The sequence below is a fragment of the Sorex araneus genome, chromosome 3 (assembly GCF_027595985.1).
Source record: "Sorex araneus isolate mSorAra2 chromosome 3, mSorAra2.pri, whole genome shotgun sequence".
In the NCBI taxonomy this organism is placed as follows: Eukaryota; Metazoa; Chordata; class Mammalia; order Eulipotyphla; family Soricidae; genus Sorex; species Sorex araneus.
Genome location: NC_073304.1, coordinates 178554668 through 178578175, shown reverse-complemented (window position 1 = coordinate 178578175; position 23508 = coordinate 178554668). Strand labels below are relative to the sequence as shown.

Genomic DNA, 23508 nt, shown 5'->3' with positions numbered 1-23508 from the left:
CTTCTTAAAGTGAATGCATTTTAAAAAATGTTGTATAGTGTCTTGACTATATATGAAGTACAAAAGAACCAAGTGTGGTCAGGGAATAATGTTATAACTCTATAGCGTGTAACTTCCCCTTTTTACTCTGAAATTAAAACACGAGCCATGCTCCAGGCCACAGTACATTTTTGAAAACGTGTTGTGTCATCACTTGCTGTCATGGAGAGCCACTATGCATAGAACATCCCTGAATTCTGAGCTGCTGGCAAGAGACAGCCATTTAACTGTTCAGCCTGTGCTTCTAATCAGCAGTGAAACTCCTCCCTGACTTATTTTTGCAGTTAAGAATCTAGTTTTGTCCCATGAAATCAGAACGTTTTTGGACCAGGCTGCTATGTGGAAACTAACTTTGAATATTAGTCCTGGGATCACTAATACCATTTTCTAATAGGCTTTATGTCCATATAGGAAAGTGTGGGCTACATCATTAATTTAAGCTTGATTTTTTATTTTTGTATGTGCTGTGAGTGAACCGTGACCTCTCTTGTGTGAAGCATGTGTTGTGCATCTGAGCCACATTCCTGACCCACAGCCATTTTATCACATGCTTTTTATCATGGCTCATTATCTGTGCCCTTAAGTAGTCTGAACAGATTTATGGTTCAGAAGCTTTCTAAGGTTCTGCAGATTCTGTAGATTTTGATTTGTGAAAGTTATTTGAAAAAAAGAACACAGGCCTGATCCTAAAAGGCACAAAATAAGACTTAATGCTTAATTTTCATAATATTAAGTATCTTTTTAAAGTATTAATTCAGTGGTGTCACAATCAGTGTTCATTTGAGAGCCTCAATGTCAATTTACTTTTCAAGACTCTAGGAGAAACACAGAAAAAGGACAGTTCCCAAAGGACAGTTCCCAACTAGTGAAACCAAGAGCTATAAGGCATTTGAAAGTATTATTTTGATATTCTTTTTTGTTGTTTGTTTTTGTATTTGGGGCACTCCCAGTGATGCTCAGGCCTTAACTTGGCTCTGTTCTCAGGGATCACTCCGGGCAGGGCCCGGAGTCCTGGGGATCGAAGACTGGGGAGCTGCTTGCAAGGCAAGTGCCCTACCTGCTGTACTATCTCTACAGTCCTTATTTTAATATCCTTTATCACTGATGCATTTAATAAAGTTCTTATTAAAAAACAAGTAGACTGACTAAAAGATATGTGGAGGGTCTTTTGAAAGTGCATGAAGTCCAGAGATGAGGCCTTCTTGTGTGAGCTCCTGGGTTTGACCCTGGGCTCTCCTGACTCTCGACTGGAGTGGCCCAAAGGGCCCACTATCTTAACAGCTGTCAAAGTAGCAACAAAGAAAATGAATCAAAACCTTCTTTCTTTATGGTGGATATGATTTTGATTTTGAGGCTTAGCTGAAGTTAAAAGAGCTGAGCTTTCGTGACTTCAGAACTGCTTTGTTGGGGCCAGAGTGATGGTGTACACCGGTAAGCAGCCAACCCAGGTTCAGTCCCCAACATCCCATATGATCCCCCGAGTAATTCCTGAGTGGAGAGTTAGGAGTAACACCTGAGCATAGCCAGATGTAACGGCCCCCCAAAAAACCCCCCAAATTAAAAAAAAACTGCTTTGTTGAAATCTTAAGGAAATGGTATATTTTGGGTAATGAAGTTTATTACCAGGATATGAATTGGGAAATACTATTTGTGAAAAAAGCTATCTTGAAAACTAAAAATATTGTTTTTACTTTGGGTTAGTTATAAACTTTCAGAAAAGTGTGAGCACTATTCTTTTTTATAGTTAAAGAATGAGAACATGGAACTTAAATAGTGAATGTTTTGTTTTGTAGTATTGAGGCTAATAGTCAAATTATGGAATTGGATCCTCATGATGGCTCACTAAGAGTTCATTATTCTGATCGATTGGTGATTCTTCTTAGAGAAGTTCGTCAGCTCTCTGCCCTTGGCTTTGTTATTCCTGCCAAAATACAGCAAGTTGCAAACATTGCACAGAAATTCTGCAAGCAAGCAATTATTCTAAAACAAGTATGAAATTTTGTGTTTGAAAGCATGCTTATTCTGAATTCATTACATTAACTAGAATACTTTAACTGTTTTGCATTCTACGTTGATTTTTATAGTCTAATAGAGCAGCATCATTTGGTTTAGTGAAATAATGGTTCGCTAAATGACCATATTACAAAATTTGCTTCTATGCCAGAATTTGTTAATTGAAATATTACTGTTACTGCTTTGTATTCTAAAAGCATTTTATAAAATAGGACATTACTCTTATTTTTCTCTTTCATGTTAATTTTGTGGGCATGGGTCTTTGAGGGCATTCTAACTTAAGGATCTTTTTCCTCCCTTGGGTATATATTCTTAGAGAATCATCAAGCCAATAGACTTATTTTGCCTTTTGGTCATTTTTCAAGATACCTGTTTAGCAGTTGTTACTACATCTTTCACCTGTTTAAAGCCAACTTATCATCTTGTTTTCTGTCTCCTTTGCAATGCATGTAAGACCTTTCTTAATCATGCCTAGACTGGTCTTCCTGTGTGGCTGTTGCCTCCTGCTTATACTCCTCCCTCAAGTATACTCTGCTTTAGTGATACGACATTAGAGTTCTCTTAAAGTCACTCCATGGTACCCACAGCGTCTTCCCTGACCTCTCTTTTACCCTAGTAGGTCGGCAATATTGTACTTAGGGTCACCACTGTACCTTGGAGTCTCTCTGTCTCTGTCTCTCTTTCCCTCTCCCTCTCTCCCTTTCTCCTCCCCCCATCCCCAGATACTTATACAGGTGAAGCATGTCCTGTACCACACAGTTTCCCTATTTTCCCCTCTACCTTTGGCTTTTTGATGTATTGATTAGTGCCTACAGAGCTCTAGTACAACATTTAGGGCACTTGCCTTGCACGAAGATGACATGCGCTTAATCCCTGCACCCAGACCCTTGCCAGGCATCATCCCTGAGCACAGAGCCAGCAGTCATTCCTGACCTCTGCTAGATGTAGCCCCCAAACAAAACACTAAAAGAAAAAGAACCCAATTATTTAGTGCCTGCCATTTGCTAACTGCTAAGTTTTGATTTCAGTAACAGAAATAGATAGCAAAGATCTAGATAGATAATACAATGTTAGGTATTATTAAGTACTTTGAAGAAAATTAAGCAAGTTAAAGGGATTGTACTGAAGACGTATTTCCCATGGAGTAGGAAATATATACAGTATATATAGAATAGGAAACTCTGCAAGGTTTTATCAGAGACTTTGGATTTTACTCTCAGTGTATTGGGAAGTCTTTGGGACACTGCTTTGTGGTTATTGGGACACTGCTTTGTGGTTATCCCAACCACCTGGGATGCTTGGGGGTCACTTGAGGTGTTCAGGAGTAACTCCTTGCAGTGCGCAGAGGACCATGGTGCCAGGCACTGAACTGGCACGCGAGGCATTCACTCCAGCCCTTTGCAATGTCTTCCCATCACCAATGGGAATGTTTGTGTATGCAGATATGTGATATGGTTTGTTTAAAATTGACTGCTTTGCTTTGCGTTAATAATAAAGGGCACAAGTAGAAACAAGCTAGTTAGGAGCTGGAGCCCCGTCCTGCCAAGAGGTGAAGTTGTCTAGGCGAGGATGGGATTGATGGCGATGGAGAAGGTGGTTGGATTCAGAACTGAAAGTCTGATCAGTTGGCTTTGTCGGTGTGGGATGGAGAGACTGATAGCTCCAAGGTCCCCCCTCCAGTCCCCTGCTCCACCATTGAAATAATGAACAAATCATTTATGTACAAAAAAGGAAAGGGATTGGTTAGGAGAGCTCCAAGAATAAAGCTTAATTTTTAAGCATTTAACCTCCTTTAGTTAGTTTCCTTTCTAAATTCGTTATGAGGCAGTGAACTTCAAAATTCCAGGGACTAGGTTTTATAATTATTTGTTTGCTTTCCACCCCTCTCCCCCAATCCCGCCCTCCATGGCCCAGGCATGACTGGGCAGGCACATTAGAGGAACTCAATACATATTCCATGACTGTGTATACTAATGTATGCATAAATGATGTATTGGAAATGAAAAAACTTTGTTACTAAAAGTTTTGTTATTGAAAGTTTTGTTATTTGCTGTTGGAAAGTTAATATTTGTGTTTATAATTAAAAATGAAATTTCAGTGCTATGAATAATTTTAATTGAACTTTTAATTTGTAGGTGGCACATTTTTACAATTCTATTGATCAGCAAATGATTCAAAGCCAGAGACCAATGATGTTACAATCAGCCTTAGCATTTGAACAGATAATTAAGGTAAATGGTTTTTTTATGGTTTTATAATTAGATTTTTACATGTGAAGTTTTTTTATTTCTTGATTTCTTAGTATTCCCTTCAATTAATATAATCATTGATTCAGGCATTTCCCCCAACTAATTCTTTACTCTTAGTAGGTAAGGTATTTTTTTCTAATTGTAAATAATGAATGGTTATAAAGGTTCACATATCTTGATTTGATCGATTGAATTAATATTTATAGTTTACAATTTATATCCTTTTATATACTTACTGATGCATTACTGTGGGATCCTTATCTATGAGACTTTTTAGTGTTTTTCTATCTTCTGATTTTATAAGATATATCACTGTATCACTGTCATCCCATTGCTCATAGATTTGCTCGAGCGGGCACCACACTAGTAATGTCTCCATTGTGAGACTTGTTGTTACTGTTTTTGGCATATTGAATACGCCACGGGTAGCTTGTTCCTCCATCCCTCTCAGAGAGCCCAGCAAGCTACCGAGAGTATCTCGCCTGCATGGCAGAACCTGGCATAAGATATATATGCTGGCTTATTTAAATACCCAGTTGCTGGAGAGAAAGTACAGGGGGAAGGCACATGTATTGCATCAGCTAACCCCATTTGATTCCTGACATCCCACTGTCCCCAGGCATTAGAAGAGGGAGACCTCCAACCCCCAAGTGTTCTATACAGTGTGCCTCCTTACTTTACCCTCTCAGCCTTGTTCTTATTTTTTGTGCCTTTATGGGTAAGGAGAACCTGCAATGAATAGGACTGTTCAGTCTTGATTAGATTACCTTATTTATAAATGAGAAACTATTGTGTGATTTTTGTCTGAAAGATAATTGAAATTTTGATGTGCAACTTGGAGTCTTGGTTAAACAAAATAATTTAAAAAATGCTGTTATTTGTCGTACCTTAGAATTCAAAATCAGGAAGTGGGGAAAAGTCACAGATTACATGGGACAATCCTAAGGAATTAGAAGGCTACATCCAGAAACTTCAGAATGCTGCTGAGCGACTTGCCACGGAAAATAGGAAACTGAGAAAATGGCATATGACATTTTGTGAAAAGGTATATTTTATTTATGAAAGTGAACAAGCCTCTGAGTATATTATTATTTAAAAAATTAGTTTGGTTATAATTGAAAACCTGGCTGTCTTCACTGGGGCCCTTCGGAGGGGACGGGTTGCATTTCCCTCCTTGCCCCAAGCAGAGCCTTGACAGTTGAGGACCTCTGGAACCCAGCTACGGCCATGATCAGGGCCACTCTCTACATGTTTGGACAAGCCTCACACATGGGGGAGCCAGCGGAGGAACCCAGGTGTGCGGGACCTGGGGCCGAGATCACCAAGGCTGCTCGGATCGGGACTGGGCTTCTTCCACCCAGATCCCCCATTTTCCAGTAGCTAGGCGTTCACACCCAGAAACTGCCCCGGTGCCATGTAATCCCATTAATAGCCAACATCCAGAGACTATAAGACCAAGCTCCCGGGAGCGCCTGGCTGCATTGACATCTAATAGCCTAGTTCTCCCTCTTGGAGATCCTGACAAGCCTCCGAGAGTCTATTACTTGCTCAGGAGAGCCTGGCAAGCTTCTCATGGTATATTTATATCCAAAATACAGTAACAGATACATACATGCCTCTCGAAGAGCCTGGCAAGCTACCTGTGGCATATTTGATATGCCAAAAATATAACAATAGGTCTCATTCCCCTGACCCTGAAAGAACCTCCAATCATTGGGAAAGACAAGTAAAGAGAGGCTGCTAAATCTTAAGGCTAAATGTAATAGAGACATTACTGGTGTTTGCTAGAGTAAATCGACAAACAACGGGATGACAGTGATACAGTGATAATTGAAAACAGTTTCTTATTTGGAAACAAGTTGAAATCTAGAGTTGAAAGTACTTCAGTGTTCATATTCCTCTTGATTTCTAATTGAGAAATCTAGACCAGCACTTCACAGTTGGGGGACAGATGATCCCTTGTGGGTTTCCAGAATGTTCCAAGGGGTCCACTGATGAAAAATCTTGTAAATGTTGGGGGCAATGCATGAGACTGTGAGGTCAAGTTGATAGGATGGGGTGGGGGCCTCAAAGGAAAGAAAGAAGGTCGGAAAGGGACCATTGTCAGAAAAAGGTTGAAGACCTTTGATCTAGGCAAGGAAATAGACTGTTTTGAATTTTCCACCTTTTCCCATTGATGTCTTTTTCCTAGGAGTCAATCGGAATCCCATCCTGCATCTGGTTTGGAGCCCGTCTTTTCCCTTTCCTCAGTTTTTTTTTTTTTTTTTTTTTGGTTTTGGTTTTGCCCTGATCTTGCTTCTTTGGAAGAGTAGTAGTCACTTGCTTTGTAGAGGATCTTTCAGTATAATGGTTTTATGGTGTTACCTCATGATTAGATTGGAGTCATGCAATTTTGATGAAAATCTTGACCACAAAAATATTTCTTTTTTTTCTGTACATTAATCAGGTATCTATACATCATGTTGTTAACTTGAGTTAACTTGAAAACTGCCAGTTTTTTCCAGTGGGAAGTAGCTGTGTTTCAGAGGAGACTCCTTAATTAATTAAAACTAATTAAAATTAATTAAAATTAATCTTGCCTTATTTTTGACAGGTGGTGGTTCTTATGAATATTGATTTGCTTCGGCAGCAGCAGCGTTGGAAAGATGGATTGCAAGAACTGAGAACTGGGTTAGCAAGTGTAGAAGCACAGGTAGAGTATATTTTACTGAGTCTACACTTCAAACTATGAACTTCCAGTATATGAGTGGATGAACTTATGAAAATTTCATGAATGCTATCCTAAATCCTTACTAATTCCCACTAATCTTAGAATTAGCTGGACTATATGTAAACTATAATTTAATGTACTTAATTAAAATGTGACAATAAACTTTGATTTTATGGATTTAGAACCTTAACTGCAGGACTTGCAACTTTTCTGAATTAATGCTTAAATATATCATATGTTTTATGTTTAGATCATTTTGACAACTATGAACAGTGTTAAATCTAGGCAGAACCTAATGATTGAAATGACTTTTTTAGAAAAACATCCCCACCCCGCTCCTTTTAGGTAAAGTTTCAGGTGGGTTTTTATATTTTTGGCCACATCTGGCTGTGCTCAGCACTTCTGTCTGCCTCTGCACTCTGGGTAACTCCTGGCAGGACTCAGAGAACCATAGGCATTATCAGGACTCAAACCCAGGTCGGCTGCATCCAAGGGAAGTGCTCTACCTGTCGTACTATTGTTCTAGCCCTAGTAAAATTTTAATCTTATATACATGTTTATTTACTTATTTGGGTAATGCTCAGAGGTTACTCCTGGCTGTACATGCAGGGACCATTCCTGGCAGTGCTCAGGGGACCATGCTGGGGATTGAATCCAGCTTGACCACATTCAGTCACATTCAAGTCAAGTGCCTACTCACTGAGCTATCTCTCTAGCCCCAATGCATTTATTTTGTTTAATGTTGGGGCCAGGCTGTACTGTGCTTATTGCTTGTTGCTCCTGTCCACCATGGAGGTGGAGGAGGGGAACAGATCATACCAGGTCTCTGGCATAAACGTGTGCAGACTGGTCCTCTGAGCTTCATCTCTACTCTGAGCCTACCACAGAATCTGCTACACAGTGCAATCATAACTGAATGACTGGGTGTATTACATGTTTGCATTTAGTTTTTGGATTTTAGAGCTTTGAGGAAAAAAAAAGTATTAAAATTGATGTGTGATGACAAAAGAATGACCTATCTTTTGTATCCTGATAGTTTGAATTTCTCATATCTACATGTTCTGTAGATTATTTAGAGAGTGAGAAGGAAAGAGAAGAGCTTTATTTAAGAGGAATTTTGGGGGGGGAAAGACTGAAAAATTAACAAACTAAACTCTTGTTTCTGTTCATTTTTTTTTTAGCATCATGAAGTCCAGATATAAAATCCAGTTGATATTAACTTCATTTAAAAATTTTATTGATCAATAATAATAAATCAGTACAATTGGGGCCAAAGAGATAGTTTAGCAGGTAAGGCACTGCCTTGCATGCAGAAGACCTGGGTTTACTCCCTGGCACCACATATGGTCTGCTGGGTCCGACAAAAGTGATCTCTGAGCAAGAGCTAGGAGTAAACCCAGAGGACTACTGGGTGTGGTTCAAAAAACACAGACAAGCAAAACTTCCATTAATATTTTTATAAACCAGTTAGTGGTATAAAAATTTGAGATTTTCATATTTGGCTGGATTTCATATTTGGCTTATCCTACAAGTAGCAAATAAGGAATTATGAGGCTTTTTTTGGTTTTTTTTTGCTTTTTGGGTCACACCTGGCAATGCACAGGGGTTACTCCTGGCTCTGCACTCAGGAATTAACCCTGGTGCTGCTCAGGGGACCATATGGGATGCTGGGATACAAACCCGGGTCGGCCACGTGCAAGGCAAATACCCTACCCGCTGTGCTATCGCTCCAGCCCCAGATATTAAGATATTAAAGATGAGGGTTATTTACATTTGTAATTTTACTTTTAGTAATGGTAAACTTTCAAACTCAGTTGTGTCACTTAATTTTGAATTACAAATGTGCCAACACTTTAGGGATTCCAAGCCAGTGATATGCATGCATGGAAACAGCACTGGAACCATCAGCTGTACAAAGCTCTGGAACATCAGTATCAGATGGGCCTGGAAGCCCTCAATGAGAATCTGCCCGAGATAAACATAGACTTGACGTACAAGTAAGATCTTGTCACAATCCAATCTTGGTGTGGTCTTTCATTTTCTCACGGTTTATATGTCAAGCTTACTCATTTACTTTCAGGCAAGGACGATTACAATTCAGGCCTCCTTTTGAAGAGATCCGTGCTAAATATTATAGAGAAATGAAGAGATTCATTGGTATTCCTAACCAGTTTAAGGGAGTGGGTGACGCAGGAGATGAATCGATTTTTTCTATTATGATTGATAGAAATGCAAGTGGATTTCTGACTATTTTCAGCAAAGCAGAAGATCTGTTTAGGAGATTATCAGCTGTTTTACACCAGCATAAGGTATGGCACATGTAATTTTCCATCTGAGTGACTTAGTATTAAATGTTTAAATTAATTATTTACTTTGATTGACAGATAATAAAATAGGCAAACTGGAACACCAGAGTTGGTTCTATTTTTTTGGCTTTTTGGGTCACACCTTGCATTGCACAGGGGTTACTTGTGGCTCATGCACTCAGGAATTGCTCCTGGTGGTTCTAGGGGGACTGTATGCGATGCTGGGAATCAAACCCGGTTCAACCGTGTGCAAGGCAAATGCCCTACTTGCTTGCTATTGCTCCAGCCCCCAGAGTTGGTTCTTGATGAGGAAAAAGTCACACTAAACTTATTTTGACTTTACCTATGTAGTGAGTGCGGAATTCAGTTTTTGGTTTTTCTATTTTCAATTGTTCTGTCAGCTTTGGATGTGGCATTTTTATTTTGGGCCCATTTTAATTCCTCTAGGGAAAATATATTCTTTTCTTTGATCTTTGGCTCAAGAGCCAGCCCTGGAGAGAGCCTTCAAGGTGAAAGTATCAGGATGAGGACTTCTTGATGCTTTCTCTCTGCTGATGCCAGAGATAAACCCTGTTTGCATTCTTTGCTCATCTGTATTGATCCTGAGAAATCTGACTGAGAAATCCGACTTAACTGCCACTGAGCATTTCTGCATTTTACCTTTCAAATCTAGTTGAATCTGGAAAGTGTCAGATTTTTGTAGCACAGTAGCTCCTGGCTTTGCAGAAGATTATCCTTATATACGTCAAATTTGTGAAGAAAGTCTAAAGAAAGGGTTCTTGTGGTCTCCTCAAAAGCTTTGTGATGTGGGGCCGGAGTGGTAGCACAATGGGTAGGGCGTTTGCCTTGCATGCGGCCGACTCGGGTTCGATCCCCGGCATCCCATATGGTCCCCCAAGCACTGCCAGGAGCAATTCCTGAGTGCAAAGCCAGGAGTAACCCCTAGCATTGCTGGGTGTGACCCAAAAAGCAAAAAAAAAAAAGAAAAAAAGCTTTGTGATGATTGTATTTTTTGTTTGTTTGCTTGCTTTTGAGCATACCCCATGATGCTCAGGGGTTACTCCTGGCCTGCACTCAGGAATCATTCATAGTGGGGCTCAGGGCATCATATGGAGTGTTGGAAGTTGAACCCAGGAGGGCATGGAGGGCAAATGCCTTACCCATTGTACTGTCTTTCTGGCCCCTGTGATAATTGCATTTTTATATTAAGTCAATTCTTTTCTTGTTCATTCTTTGGGCTGTCCAATAATGGTAATACTTTCATTGAAATTTACTGGCAAACATCACATTTGCTCCTTTTATTGCTCTCAATCTTTTAAACATTAACTTGTGGTTCTAGTTCTTCTTTGTGGGGAGGCGGGGTGGGGCCTCTCATGCTATGTCCAGGCATCGTAAGGCCCACCCTGCCTTATTGGCTTGGGGTGGCTCATAGCTCGGGCCTGACTCTGTAGTGCTGTCCTCTGGTAGTGCTGGAGGGAGCCCGTGAGTGCCAAGGCTTGAACCCAGGGTCTCTGTGGCTGGGTCAGAGCTGTGGCCCTGAAGCTGTCTCCTCCTTCTCTTTGTTCTGTTTCTCTGTTGTGTTTTTATTCTTTACACAGGAATGGGTTGTAATCGGACAAGTCGATATGGAAGCTCTAGTGGAAAAGAATCTCTCTTCTGTGCATGATTGGGAGAAAAATTTCAAAGCACTGAAAATTAAAGGAAAAGAAGCGGAACGACTTCCAAGGTATTGAAAATTAAACTAGTACTCCTGTGCCATAGTCATTTTATTATTCGATACTAAAGACTATTCTTCAAGATTTTAACTCATAAATTTGATAATGACTATTGCTTATAAAATAACCACAATAATCAAATAAGCTAACAAGTCACTTTAAAATATTTTTGTCTAAAATTTCCAAAGTTTTAAAACTTAAGAGGTTTTCCTTAATTGAGTGATTCTGATTTAACTTGTGTTTCTTAAGATATTAAACAGTTAGCATCAAGGAAGTCATGTAAAGAATTCATGTTCTTATATGTATCAAATGAAAAAAAAATGCAAGTGACAAATGAAAAAAAAAAAGTCTATGTATCTCCCTTGAGACAAATATTTATTTTAAACATTTTTTAAATTGTTAAAAAAAACATGTACATAAAGACATGTGTCTGGCTATTTAGAAAATTTAGATTGTATTATAGCTTGCAAGTTTTATTTAACTGTTATTATTATTTTACCACATGATATAATACTTGGGCTGAGCAATAGCACATTGGGTAGGGCATTTGCCTTGCACGAGGACAACCCAGGTTTGATTCCTCCATCCTTCTCGGAGGGCCCTGCAAGCTACTGAGAGTATCTCGTCTACATGGCAGAGCCTGGCAAGCTCCCCGTGGCGTATTCGATATGCCAAAAACAGTAACAAGTCTCACAATGGAGATGTTATTGGTGTCCGCTTGAGCAAATTGATGAACAATGGAGGACAGTGCTACAGTGCTATGTAATACTTAAAAATATGATTTTAATATGTTTGGACATATATTTGCTCTACATGTACATAACTTATTTCTGATTTTTCGCATTGATAATTATGCTTTGATGAAGACAGTTATATATAAATCTTAGATTATGCTATAAAATAAGGAATATGCTTATTTAAAATTTTAGTTTTAAATTTTACTTTTTTGGAGTGCCACATCTGGCAGTATCCCTGGCTCTGCTCTCAGGAATCACTAGGGGAAACATATTTGATGCTGGGGATAGAACTTGGCTTTACCACATGCAGGGCAAGAGCCCTGTCTGCTACCTATCTCTCTGGCCCCTAAATATGCTTATTTTAAACTTACTTTATATATATTGCTACATTGCCCTTCGTAAGAGCCATATCATTTACTCTTACTGGCAGTTATGAGTATGCTATAGGTTTGGTTAGATACATGAAATAAAAGCAGATACAGCTTTGCCATTTTGATAAGTATAAAATAATATCTCACTGTTTTGTTGTTTGAGGGCCTTAAATAATCTATATTTACTGTCTGTCTTTGTTTTCTTTCTCTTGCTTTTATTTGTACTTTTACTACCAGACAGTGAATCGGTTTTAAAATTATTTAAATGAGAACATTACATACTATGACAAGTAAACATTGTAAATTTTGACTGTATTCAAGTTAACACTTAGTAATTCATAATGAGCTTTTTAAAAAAAGAAATTGCTACATTGGATGATTACAAATTACAATTTTATACAAAGTTTAAGTTTAATACAAATTTTCATAATATGCAGAATTTTTTTGTTTTGGGGTCACACCCAACAGTGCACTTCATTTTTGGCAGCGCACTGGTGATTAGGAAGGTATCAAACAGGGTCCTCCGAGTTCAAGGCAAGTGCCTGGTCCACTGTACTGTCTCACTGCCCCTGTGCAAAATGATTTTGCGAAATGAAATCTAAATGTGCTGAAAGATCAAAATGCTGTTTTTAAGTTAGGTTCTAAAATATATTACTTTATATATTAAACAAAATCATAATACTATAATAAGTCTCTTTTCCTCTTATTTGTTTTTCATGGCACAATGTGACTCTCCTTTGGAATTCTCAGTACTGTAAAGGTAGATTGTTTAAATATTAATTGCAGTCCTGTAAAGACTGTGATTGATGATCTCATCCAGAAATTGTTTGATATGCTTATTCTTTCTTTGAAGAAGTCTATCCAAGGTAAATATTTTTTTTACTTATTTTTATATATAAAGAAATGTACTTCTAATTATGAAATATGACCCCATAATTAAAATATTGATCTAGAAAGTATTATGAAATAAAATGTGCTTAAAATGGTAATTTTAATAAATTAGGAGTGTCCACATTAACTCTGAAAAAATCTGAAAATTTAAAGCACTTACATTATTTACAGTGTGAGATAGTATTGTTGGTATAAATATAAACCAATTATAAATTGGTTTGTTGCATATGTTACTGAAAAGGTTGTTTAATTCTAATTATAATCTTTTTTCTTTATCATTTTCAAAATTGCTATTTTTGAATTACCATGCTTTTTTTTTGTCTCTTAACTGAGATCTTTTACCATATCTATCTGAAGACTAAAGTTTCTAATTTTGTGTAAAATTTATTAAGAATTAGTATATTTATAAATTGTTAAGTGCTGTGTGAAAGAGCTTTAATTTTATGAGAACTTTATTTCACATCTTGAAGATTTTTTCATGAAAGTCAATGACATTTCATGGTGTAATGTGTTTTTTGTTTGTTTTGGGGCTACACCTCGTGGTTCTTGGGGGTTACTTTGGGTGTTACTTTGGGTTACTTTGAATGTGGTGCTGGAGTTTGACTCTGTGTTTTTCACCCACTGGCATGCACATGGACCCGGGCTCTTGCAGTGTCTTTATAGTGACTATGCCTAATAATACTGACTTAGAATTTTCATAGTTGAATATTTTTGGTAGTAACATTTCTTATATTTGAATATTCAGCTCATTTACACGAAATTGATACATTTGTTACTGAAGCTATGGAAGTCTTAACAGTTATGCCCCAGTCTGTGGAAGAGATAGGCGATGCAAATTTACAATATAGTAAGCTCCAGGAACGGAAACCAGAGGTGAGAATCACAATGCTAAGCCATTTACTTGTTTTTAACTACACTGGAGATATCTAAATTATGTAATTTTGTGTTGCCATATAGAAATATGAAACATGGTATTATAAGGAAGTCTGTAAAATTAAATCCAATTCATGATTGAATTCTTGATGTTATCTTGATGTCATGAAAATTAGCAATGTTTGTTATTTTTTCAGAAATACCTTTATAATGTGATCTACGTGGGTACCTCTAGTTATATAATTCATATAATTATTTTTCATATAATTACCTTCATGGCTACAATTTTTAGGAGCTGAACTCTGAACTGAGGGCTGAATTAGAAATGAGTATACACACAAATAAGAGAAGAGCTCATAATTAAGAGACAAAGAAAGGAAGCAGTGAAAATTCAAGAAATCCAGGAGGCTTTCCCCCCCCCCCCCGCCACACTCAGTAGTGCTAAGAGCTTACTCCTGGCTCTGCACTCGGGGATTTCCCCTGACAGGGCTCGGGGAACCACAGGGGGTGCCAGGGATGGGTCAGCTGTGTGCAAGGCAACTACTCTCCCCATTACACTGTCTTTTCGGCCCTGAAATCCAGAAGTGTTGAGCTACAAATATAAAAACTGAAGCTTTAGAGGTGATTTTAGTTAAGTTTAGAGAGAACTCATGCAAATCAGGAATATAGTTTTTCATGTCCTTATTGTATGACAGAATAATGGAGAGTTTAAAGGTGAGTGATCACTGTATCTCTGTATCACTGTCATCCCATTGCTCATCAGTTTGCTTGAGTGGGAACCAGTAACGTCTCCATTGTGAGACTTGTTATTGTTTTTGGCATATCGAATATGCCATGGGTAGCTTGCCAGGCTCTGCCGTGTGGGTGAGATACTCTTGGTAGCTTGCCAGGCTCTCCAAGAGTGGTGGAGGAATCTAACCCAGGTCGGCAGCATGCAAAGCAAATGCCCTACCTGCTGTGCAATTGCCCCAGCCCAAAGGTGAGTAATAAAGAGTTTAAATAGAGTTTAAAATTCAAATATGTATCCTCATGGTGGAATGATATAAAAAATGTTTACCTGGTAGACTTGGAGGTAAAATGGGTTTCAAGACAAATAAAATAGTGCATTGTCTAGTGTAAAGAAAAAGCTAAAGGAGGAGTGCATTGTGATAGTAGCAGTTTGCTAAATTAGCACAGACACTCGTTTGTTGTATGGGGCAAGTTTCCAGATCACCAGTTTCATGCATTTGCTAGGAGTGCAATTGCAAAAGTGAACATTTTGAATTGGCTGCCACCTTTAGCTGCTCTGTAGTTAATGAATTGGAAGAGGTAGAATTAGCAGAGAAAATGGGTTTGGTAATCGTGAGATATGATGGCAACTTGTAGCATGTGGTATTAGAGGAAATAGTGAAAGCCGGAAAATTTTATGATGTATTTAAGAGTAAAAACTAAGATCTTTGGGCACATTAAATGGAGGGAGTGGGGTGGGGAAAGAGGAAGGGAGGGATGTAAGTAGGGAAGGTGGGAGATTTTCTTGGTGTTTGGCTTGAGCAGTGAGAAACAGTCATGTACTAAGAGGACTGACTGGATGCTGTGGGGGTTAAGGTAGAGAAAAACTAGAATTAGAAATTTGCGAGTCTGCTCTAGAGCCATGACTTTTAAAGTTGTGCAACTGAATCATAAAGAAAATGTTTGGAGGTAAACAATGGCAAGTATTGGGAGAGGTTTGAACATTCCAAAATGTTCAGTCATGGTGAGAGGCAGAAAGGAGACTGGGAATGTAATAAGAGTAAAGGCACAGTGCAGGGTTGCACAAATGAGGAGCAATCAGTTCTGTCTGCTGGGACAGTGCAAAAGCCAGGTGGCACAGGCCATCGGCCTGTCCTGGGCCATTTGGGCCTCCAGAAGGTCCTTGGGCTTGATCTGGTTGCTGGAGAGTCCTTGAGTCTTAAGCACAAGATATTACTGGGTCGTGTTTCCCTGGCTGCTGTTGTGGACATAAGGAGTACTGTTGGCCGCGAGTAGACAAGGGAACTGTTGTACAGTCTGCAGGCCTGCTCTGCTTTTCCCTTGCTGATGTGTCTTGGCACAGGCTGGACTCTCGGTCCATTGATTTCCTCTCTCCCCCCAGATGGAACTGACACCGCTTGGGAATTTTAGTCTGACTGTTGAATTTAGATTTTAATTTTCCTTGTCTATTATTGTTGCACAATGGTTTTTAAAGTCTTTGAACAGGTTTCTTGCTTTGTTGGGTAGTATAAGTATCGTAGCACTGCAGTGCTGTCCCGGTTGTTTATCGATTTGCTCAAGCGGGCACCAGTAACGTCTCCCTTGTGAGAGTTCTTGTTACTGTTTTTGGCATATTGAATATGCCCTGGGTAGCTTGCCAGGCTCTGCCATGTGGGCAGGATACTCTCAGTAGCTTGCTGGGCTCTTTCAGAGGGACGGAGGAATCAAACCCGGGTTGGCTGAGTGCAAGGCAAACAGCGTACCTGCTGTGCTATCACTCCAGTCCAATATAAGTACTAGTATTAATGATAGGACTCTGCTCTAGGGTTCTTTAAGTAGTTCAAATAAGGAAACACTTACTGACCTACCTTAGACTGCTAGCAGTTGCTCATTGTACGATGCTCAGGACATTCCAGCTTCCAGCTTAAAGTAGGGGTTTGACTTCAATTTCCCACTTTTTGGTTTCTTAAGTACCCTTTCCCCATGATTTTTCCCTCTCTGTTATGTGGGATAGTGTGTTTGATTTATGCTCTTAGGTACTCACTTGACTCTTGGTTCCTTCAGAAACGACTGAAGTATATGCTTATGAGTAGGATCTTTATAGTAAGAACTTTGTGCACCTGTAGCCTCGTCTTTATGGATTTTTAGCTTTATTTAGTCTCCTTATGCTTAGCTCTTTTAATTTCAGAGATACTGAAATTAAATTTCACAAAGTTCCCTTAAGTTTGTGTCTAATAATAGCACCATTAACTTTATATCCAAGAGCTTAAATTATTTAAAAACATAAATCTTCATTTAAAAAAGCATATCATAAAACAAAATTAGAATAGATTCTTTAAAAAATTGATAAACTATTTTCCACCTATTTTTAAACCTTTAGATTTTGCCCCTATTTCAAGAAGCTGAAGATAAAAACAGACTTTTACGAACTGTGGCGGGTGGAGGTTTAGAAACAATTAGTAATCTGAAAGCTAAGTGGGATAAATTTGAATTGATGATGGAAAGTCACCAGCTAATGATTAAAGATCAGGTAAGAATCTTTTAGTCATTTTATTAAAATGGAAATTATAAAAATTAATTCTAAGTTAAGGCTTCTGCTTTATTTCATTATAACTGAGGTTTATCAGAATTTCATTTTGCTGATTAAACTCATCAGTACTTGTATGCTTTAAGTCTTTGTTTAAAGGATGATTGTTTCACATAATTTATGTCCTGTGGCTGTATGGGCCTTAGAAATGCACTCTTGTTAAACAGCTATGTACTAAGGGCAACTGGCAGTTTTTGAACAACTTACCATTAACTTTTTTATAGTTGTGGATGCTATTAATCATGTGAATGATTTTTTTTAATGCTTATGGATTGTATCTTACAATTTCTGATCTAATATCATGCTTTTGAATATTTTGTTTTACATGGAATAAATAATTAAAACAATCTTTTGAGATAATTGGCATTAATATTTTTATCTTTGATTGGGAAAATTTTAGGTTAGAAAATGTGAGAATGAGATGATGTCTTATTCTGAATTAAATGTCACTTATATTGCTTGTAGATTGAAGTAATGAAAGGAAACGTGAAATCACGTCTTCAGATGTATTTTCAAGAATTGGAAAAATTTAAAGCTCGTTGGGACCAACTAAAGCCTGGCGATGATATTATTGAAACTGGCCAACAAGATACTCTTGATAAAAGTGCAAAGCTTATAAAAGAGAAAAAAATTGAATTTGATGATCTTGAAGTCATTAGGAAAAAGCTGGTGTATGATTTTTCTTTAAAATTAATAATTCTTATTTCTAGAAAATGTTATATATTATGTTTAAGCTAGTAAGTCTTTGTTATTGTAATGTCTTTCCAGATAGTTTAATTTTTTAAATACAAATAATAAGGTTTCATCCTGTCACTTCCTTAGTAAATATAATTATATTATACAAAGATATTATGAGAAAAGCAAATAGGATAGAAAGTCAAATTTATTTGAAAATTAAATTAGGGAGTAAGGTATTTCTTTTCTGTAATCTCATTGTGTTTTAAAGAATACGTAGTCAGTAAATTAGTCCAGAGGGCTGAAACACAAGGCCACGAGCTCAATCCCTGACACCTCATGGTTCCCTTGGCATCACTGGGCATAGCATTAAAGGCCTCTGAGCATCTCTGGGCTTGTCATTGTGGCCCCCCAGCACCATGGACCTGAGCAGCATCTCATCACGGCCCAGTCAGCAAACCTGCCAGCCCAGATGGCCACAAACCATCATGAGTGGCCCCAGATTCCATGAGCCTTGCTCTGGAGCCCTCTTGCCCCCAAATCAAAAGAATCAATATATGAGTTAATGAAAAGTGACTTACAGAGTCTCTGGGGGGGAAAAATAAATCAAAATAATAAAGATGTTAAAGGAAAAAAATTCTTTGTAAGTTATTAAATTTGAACATTTTTGTTTTTGTTTTGGGGCCATACCCAGCTGTGTTTAGAGCTTACTCCTGGCTCTGCACTTGATCACTCCTGGCAGGGCTCGGGGACCATATGGGGTGCTGGGGATCAAACCCAGGTTGGCCACATGCAAAGCAAGTACCTGCCCTCTGTTCTATGTCTCTGCCCCCTGAGCATTGTTTTATGTTTGTTCTGTTATAAAATAATGTCCATAAAGTTACTGTGATATATGAGTGGTGGTTTTAGTACCACACTTCTAAATGCCCTTATGCAAATTATATGAAGAATATTTTATATTCTAGAAATACTATTTTCTGGGTGGGGCAGTGTGGCTTGGGCCAAACCTGTAGGTGGTGCTAAATTAGAATTGTCTGCATGCAAGGCAAGTGCCTTAACCCCTGGACTAGCTCTTTAGCCCTCAAATTAACCCTTTCAACAGAATAAGCTCTTTTTATATTAGCCTTCCAATTTCTATGATGCTGAATATTTTTTTTGTATTACGTGTGAGGGTTTTTATTTGGGTTCGATTTGCTGTGGGGCTGATTCTGGCTCTGTTATTTGGGGTCACTCAGGCAGTGTTCTGGAATCGTGTGGTGCCAGGGACTGAACACAGACCTCTTGCATGCAAAACACACACCTGGCCCTTTCGTCTCCCTGGCGTTATAATGAGTTTAGGAGTTAATTCACTTCTGAGCTGTTAAAGTAGGCCTAGTCCCTCATTGTCAACCTCCATTAGCAGATACATATAGAAATAATACATTTAAGTAACACTGATATTTAACAGTTTTTCTTCTTTACTAAGTGGGTGATATTTCACTGTTTGCTTCTATAGTGATGATTGCCATCATTTTGGATTAGAGGAGCCAAACTTCTCTTTGGCATACAGCATCTCCAAAGACATTGAGAGCCGAGCGCAGGTGTGGGCCCTTTATGAAGAATTCCAGCAGGGATTGCAGGAAATTGCCAATGAAGACTGGATTACTTTCCGGTTCGACCCATCAATATTCAGCTCTTTATAGTTTAGTAGTGTCTTTTGGGATGTGAATTTTAAGATATCTTTCTGGTATCTTACAGAACCAAGACATATTTGTTTGAGGAATTTCTAATGAATTGGCATGATAGCTTAAGGAAGGTTGAAGAACATTCTGTAATGACAGTAAAATTACAATCAGAAGTTGACAAATATAAAGTAAGAAAGTTTCACTATTCTATTTTCAAAGTGATCAGAGCATTTATTTTATTACATAGTTGTTAAACTTTAGTTTGTGTATATAATTTTATATGAAGATATAAGAACTGTAGTATATTTCATAGAAATTTTTGATGTTTCTGCTACCAATTTAAAATTAGTTTTGAGGACAAAAATTCATGATAAAATTTATAAATCAGAATGCCTATACATCCTAACGTAATTTGGTATATGGGTTATTTAGCCTATTTGGGATGTAGGTCATAATATAAAAGTATATAGAAGTAGGAATATCTTGGTCTTATTATAAAATATATTAAATATATATAAATATATATATAAAATATATAAAGTATCCATAGCAAAGTTTAGTAAAATGTTTTATGCAATTCTCAAGAATGTCACTTTGGGATTGTTAAATCAGATAATGGAGTAAACTGTCAGATATAGTTGCACTGTAGCACTGTCATCCCGTTGTTCATCGATTTGCTCAGGTGGGCACCAGTAACGTCTCCATTGTGAGACTTGTTTTTACTGTTTTTGGCGTATCAAATGTGCCACTGGTAGCTTGCCACAATCTGCCTTGCGGGAAAGATACTCTCGGTAGCTTGCTGGGCTCTCCAAGAGGGACTGAGGAATTGAACCCGGGTCGGTTGCATGCAAGGCAGATGCCCTACCTGCTGTGCTATTGCTCCAGGAGCAGAGTGGTGAAGCGGAAGTGTGCTGGGCCCATAACCCAGAAGTCGATGGATTGAAACCATCCTCTGCTAGCAGTTATAGTTATTATTTATAAAAGTAAATGACTTGCATTTTCTACATATGTATATGCATGCACCTTTCTCTTCTTTGTAACAGGTTGTAATTCCTGTCTTGAAATATGTGAAAGGGGAACATCTGTCTCCAGATCACTGGCTCGACCTTTTTCGCATCCTTGGCCTTCCTAGAGGGACTAGTTTAGAGAAGTTACTGTTTGTGGATCTGCTCAGAGTATCTGATACGATTGTCGCCAGAGCTTCAGACCTGAAAGTAAGACTCTTGTCAACCTGACACTGTTTCATTATTTCATTAAGAATACATGTGGGGAAAAAAAAATACACATGAACCTTGCTTTCTTTTTAAGGGGATGCATTTACAATTTTATAAGTCTGTTCTGGAGCTGGGGAGGTAAGTCAAGGGTCAGGGACCATGTGGCAAGACCTGTGTTCTAACAGTTGCTCCCTCCCCTGCTCATCACCTCCAGGGATAATAGTGCTGGAGACCCCCGGGCATTGCAGGGGTACCCCGTGGCCCCAAGGATCTCTGTGTAGTGGGCCCTGGCACTGAATGGCTCAGCTCAGTTGGCCAGGTGTGCTGAAGGGATCCCAGACTGCTTAAGGAGGACCCCTCAATTAAAAACAAAACCCTCGAAAAACTGGAAAAAATAAAAAGTAAGGGAGTCAGATTTAATGTGAAGTAAACAAACACATAAAAACAAATTTAACATACTTTTAAAATCATAGGTATATTACAAATCGAAGCTACAAAAATAGAGAAAGCTAAACCAAGACCCAGTTTGCTAATCAAGTTTTATAAAGGTCTCAGGTAAACATAGAACTTCCCATAATTCTTTTTGTTTTTGTTTTGGAGCCACACCTAGCAGTGCTCCAGGTTTCCTCCTGGTCTGTGGTCAGGGATCACACCTGGTGGGCTCAGGAACCATATTGGCATCCAGGGATCAATGCTGGGTTGACTGTGTGCTGGACAAATGCCCTCCTCACTCTGTCACTCTGGCCTCAAAACTTCCCACAATTCTGTCATAAGTGGCAATTTTCTTTTGTTTTTTAAAAATTCATTAATTTTATTTATTTGGGTCAGATCTGGCAATGTGCAGGGGTTACTCCTGGCTTTGCACTCAGGAATTACTTTTGTCCTTGCTTGGGGACCATATGGGATGCCCAGGGATCGAACCCGGGTCAGCTGTGGGCAAGGCAAATGACCCAACTGGTAAACTTTCAATATTGTGCTCTGCCTATTTAACATGAAACAAAAGCTCTCTTTGATGCTCAATTGTTCTGTATTTACTTCAGTTAAACAAGTGTATCTTTATGTTGGTTACTATGTTTGTTAATAAACTGTGGTGCACATTTGGATATTCATGAGGTTAGAACACACAAGTGCTGTAGGAAATAGTTGTAGAGAATTGTCCATCCCTTTCTATGTCTGAGATCTCAGAGGTAAACTAGAGTACAGATCTCAGAGGTAAACTAGTGTGTCCTGCAAAACATTTAAGCCAGACAAGTTTTGTGCTATATGGTGATATATAGGTTTTTTAAAAAATTTTTTTATTGAGTCACCATGTGGAAAGTTACAAAGTTTTCAGGTTTAAGTCTCAGTTATACAATGCTCAAACACCCATCCCTTCACCAGTGCACATATTCCACCACCAAGAATCACAGTATAGCTCCACCCCACATCCCCACACCCCTGGCCCCTCCACACCCCTAGCCCCCAACCTTAGCCCCCCCGCCTGTGTAACTAATAAATTTCACTTTACTTTCACTTTGATTGCATTCAATATTTCAACAAAACTCACTATTATTGTTTGGAGAAAAAATATGGAACGCTTCACGAATTTGCATGTCATCCTTGTGCAGGGGCCATGCTAATCTTCTCTGTATCGTTCCAATTTTAGTATATGTGATGCTGAAGCGAGCACATATGATGATATATGGTTTTGATTTCATTTTTATAAGTAAAAACATGCAAGGTACAATTCTGCATGTATACTTTAGTTGTGGGAACCTGAATTCTTCCTGTCTGGCATCCCTTGATAAATGAACAATTCTCTTTTATTTCATGTAAAAATATATTCACTTATATTTTTTGTTTTTAAGGCAAAGGTATGAAAAAATATATATCTTAGACTTCTTATAACTTATTAGATTCTATAATTTGTGTTGAAATTAAAAAGTAGGTTTCTCTGTTAAATAGGATTTAAACAGTCGAGCACAAGGTGAAGTGACAATCAGAGAAGCTTTGCGTGAGCTCGATCTGTGGGGAGTCGGTGCCGTCTTCACACTAGTTGGTCACGAAGACAGCCAAGGACGATCCCTGAAGCTGATCAAAGACTGGAAGGATGTGGTCAGTCAGGTCGGAGACCACAGGTGCCTCCTTCAGGCCCTCAAGGACTCGCCCTATTATAAAGGATTCGAAGACAAAGTGTCAATTTGGGAAAGAAAACTGGCAGAGTTGGATGAATACCTACAGAATTTAAACCATATTCAGAGAAAATGGGTATATTTGGAACCCATTTTTGGCCGTGGAGCATTGCCAAAAGAACAGACTCGCTTCAACAAAGTTGATGAAGATTTTAGGTTGGTACAAATACATGAGACAGTTTTAGTTTTAGAGTAGGGGATGCCTAACGCAAGTTCATTTCCTTTCCTATATTCTCAGTGTGGTCTGTGTATTCTCTACTACGCTATCCTTCTCAAAGGCTATTTCTCCCATTCAGCCATGGCCTTGTGCCATATTGTTCTGATACCTGTTATTTCTGCTCGTGCATGTGTGTGTATGTGTGTGTGGTGTGACGTGACACTTAACATTTCATAAAGTTGCTAATTACCCTCTTGTAAATTTGATGGGCTTCTTTTTCCTGTTTTGCTGTATTTCTCAATCGTCTAACTGGGATTGAACATTTCTTCTTCCTTCTTTCCTTTTTTGTGCTGCCCGACCTGAACTCAGGGCCCTGCATGCCTGCATGTCTCTCCCTGCGAGCTCCCCTTGCCTTTTGGGATACTTCC

The 23508-nt window shown here is 38.5% G+C and overlaps 1 protein-coding gene and 1 non-coding gene across 3 annotated transcripts in view; one reads left to right on the top strand and one right to left on the bottom strand.

The window, feature by feature from the left end:
* Window positions 1–23508, top strand: part of DYNC2H1 (dynein cytoplasmic 2 heavy chain 1) — a 153837-nt gene that overhangs the window by 14769 nt on the left and 115560 nt on the right. For both annotated transcript variants that reach the window (XM_055131929.1, XM_004605157.2), the window contains exons 12-26: window positions 1833–2028; window positions 4188–4283; window positions 5194–5346; window positions 6895–6993; window positions 8869–9008; window positions 9092–9320; window positions 10916–11043; window positions 12891–13006; window positions 13777–13904; window positions 16993–17142; window positions 17665–17870; window positions 19370–19525; window positions 19612–19726; window positions 20582–20752; window positions 22697–23079. In XM_055131929.1, coding sequence (XP_054987904.1) covers window positions 1833–2028; window positions 4188–4283; window positions 5194–5346; window positions 6895–6993; window positions 8869–9008; window positions 9092–9320; window positions 10916–11043; window positions 12891–13006; window positions 13777–13904; window positions 16993–17142; window positions 17665–17870; window positions 19370–19525; window positions 19612–19726; window positions 20582–20752; window positions 22697–23079 — 2466 coding nt within the window. The remainder of the gene's footprint in view (window positions 1–1832; window positions 2029–4187; window positions 4284–5193; window positions 5347–6894; window positions 6994–8868; window positions 9009–9091; window positions 9321–10915; window positions 11044–12890; window positions 13007–13776; window positions 13905–16992; window positions 17143–17664; window positions 17871–19369; window positions 19526–19611; window positions 19727–20581; window positions 20753–22696; window positions 23080–23508) is intronic.
* On the bottom strand, window positions 22315–22421 carry LOC129403807 (U6 spliceosomal RNA). Its single transcript, XR_008629468.1, has one exon. It is a non-coding gene; the product is annotated as a U6 spliceosomal RNA (small nuclear RNA).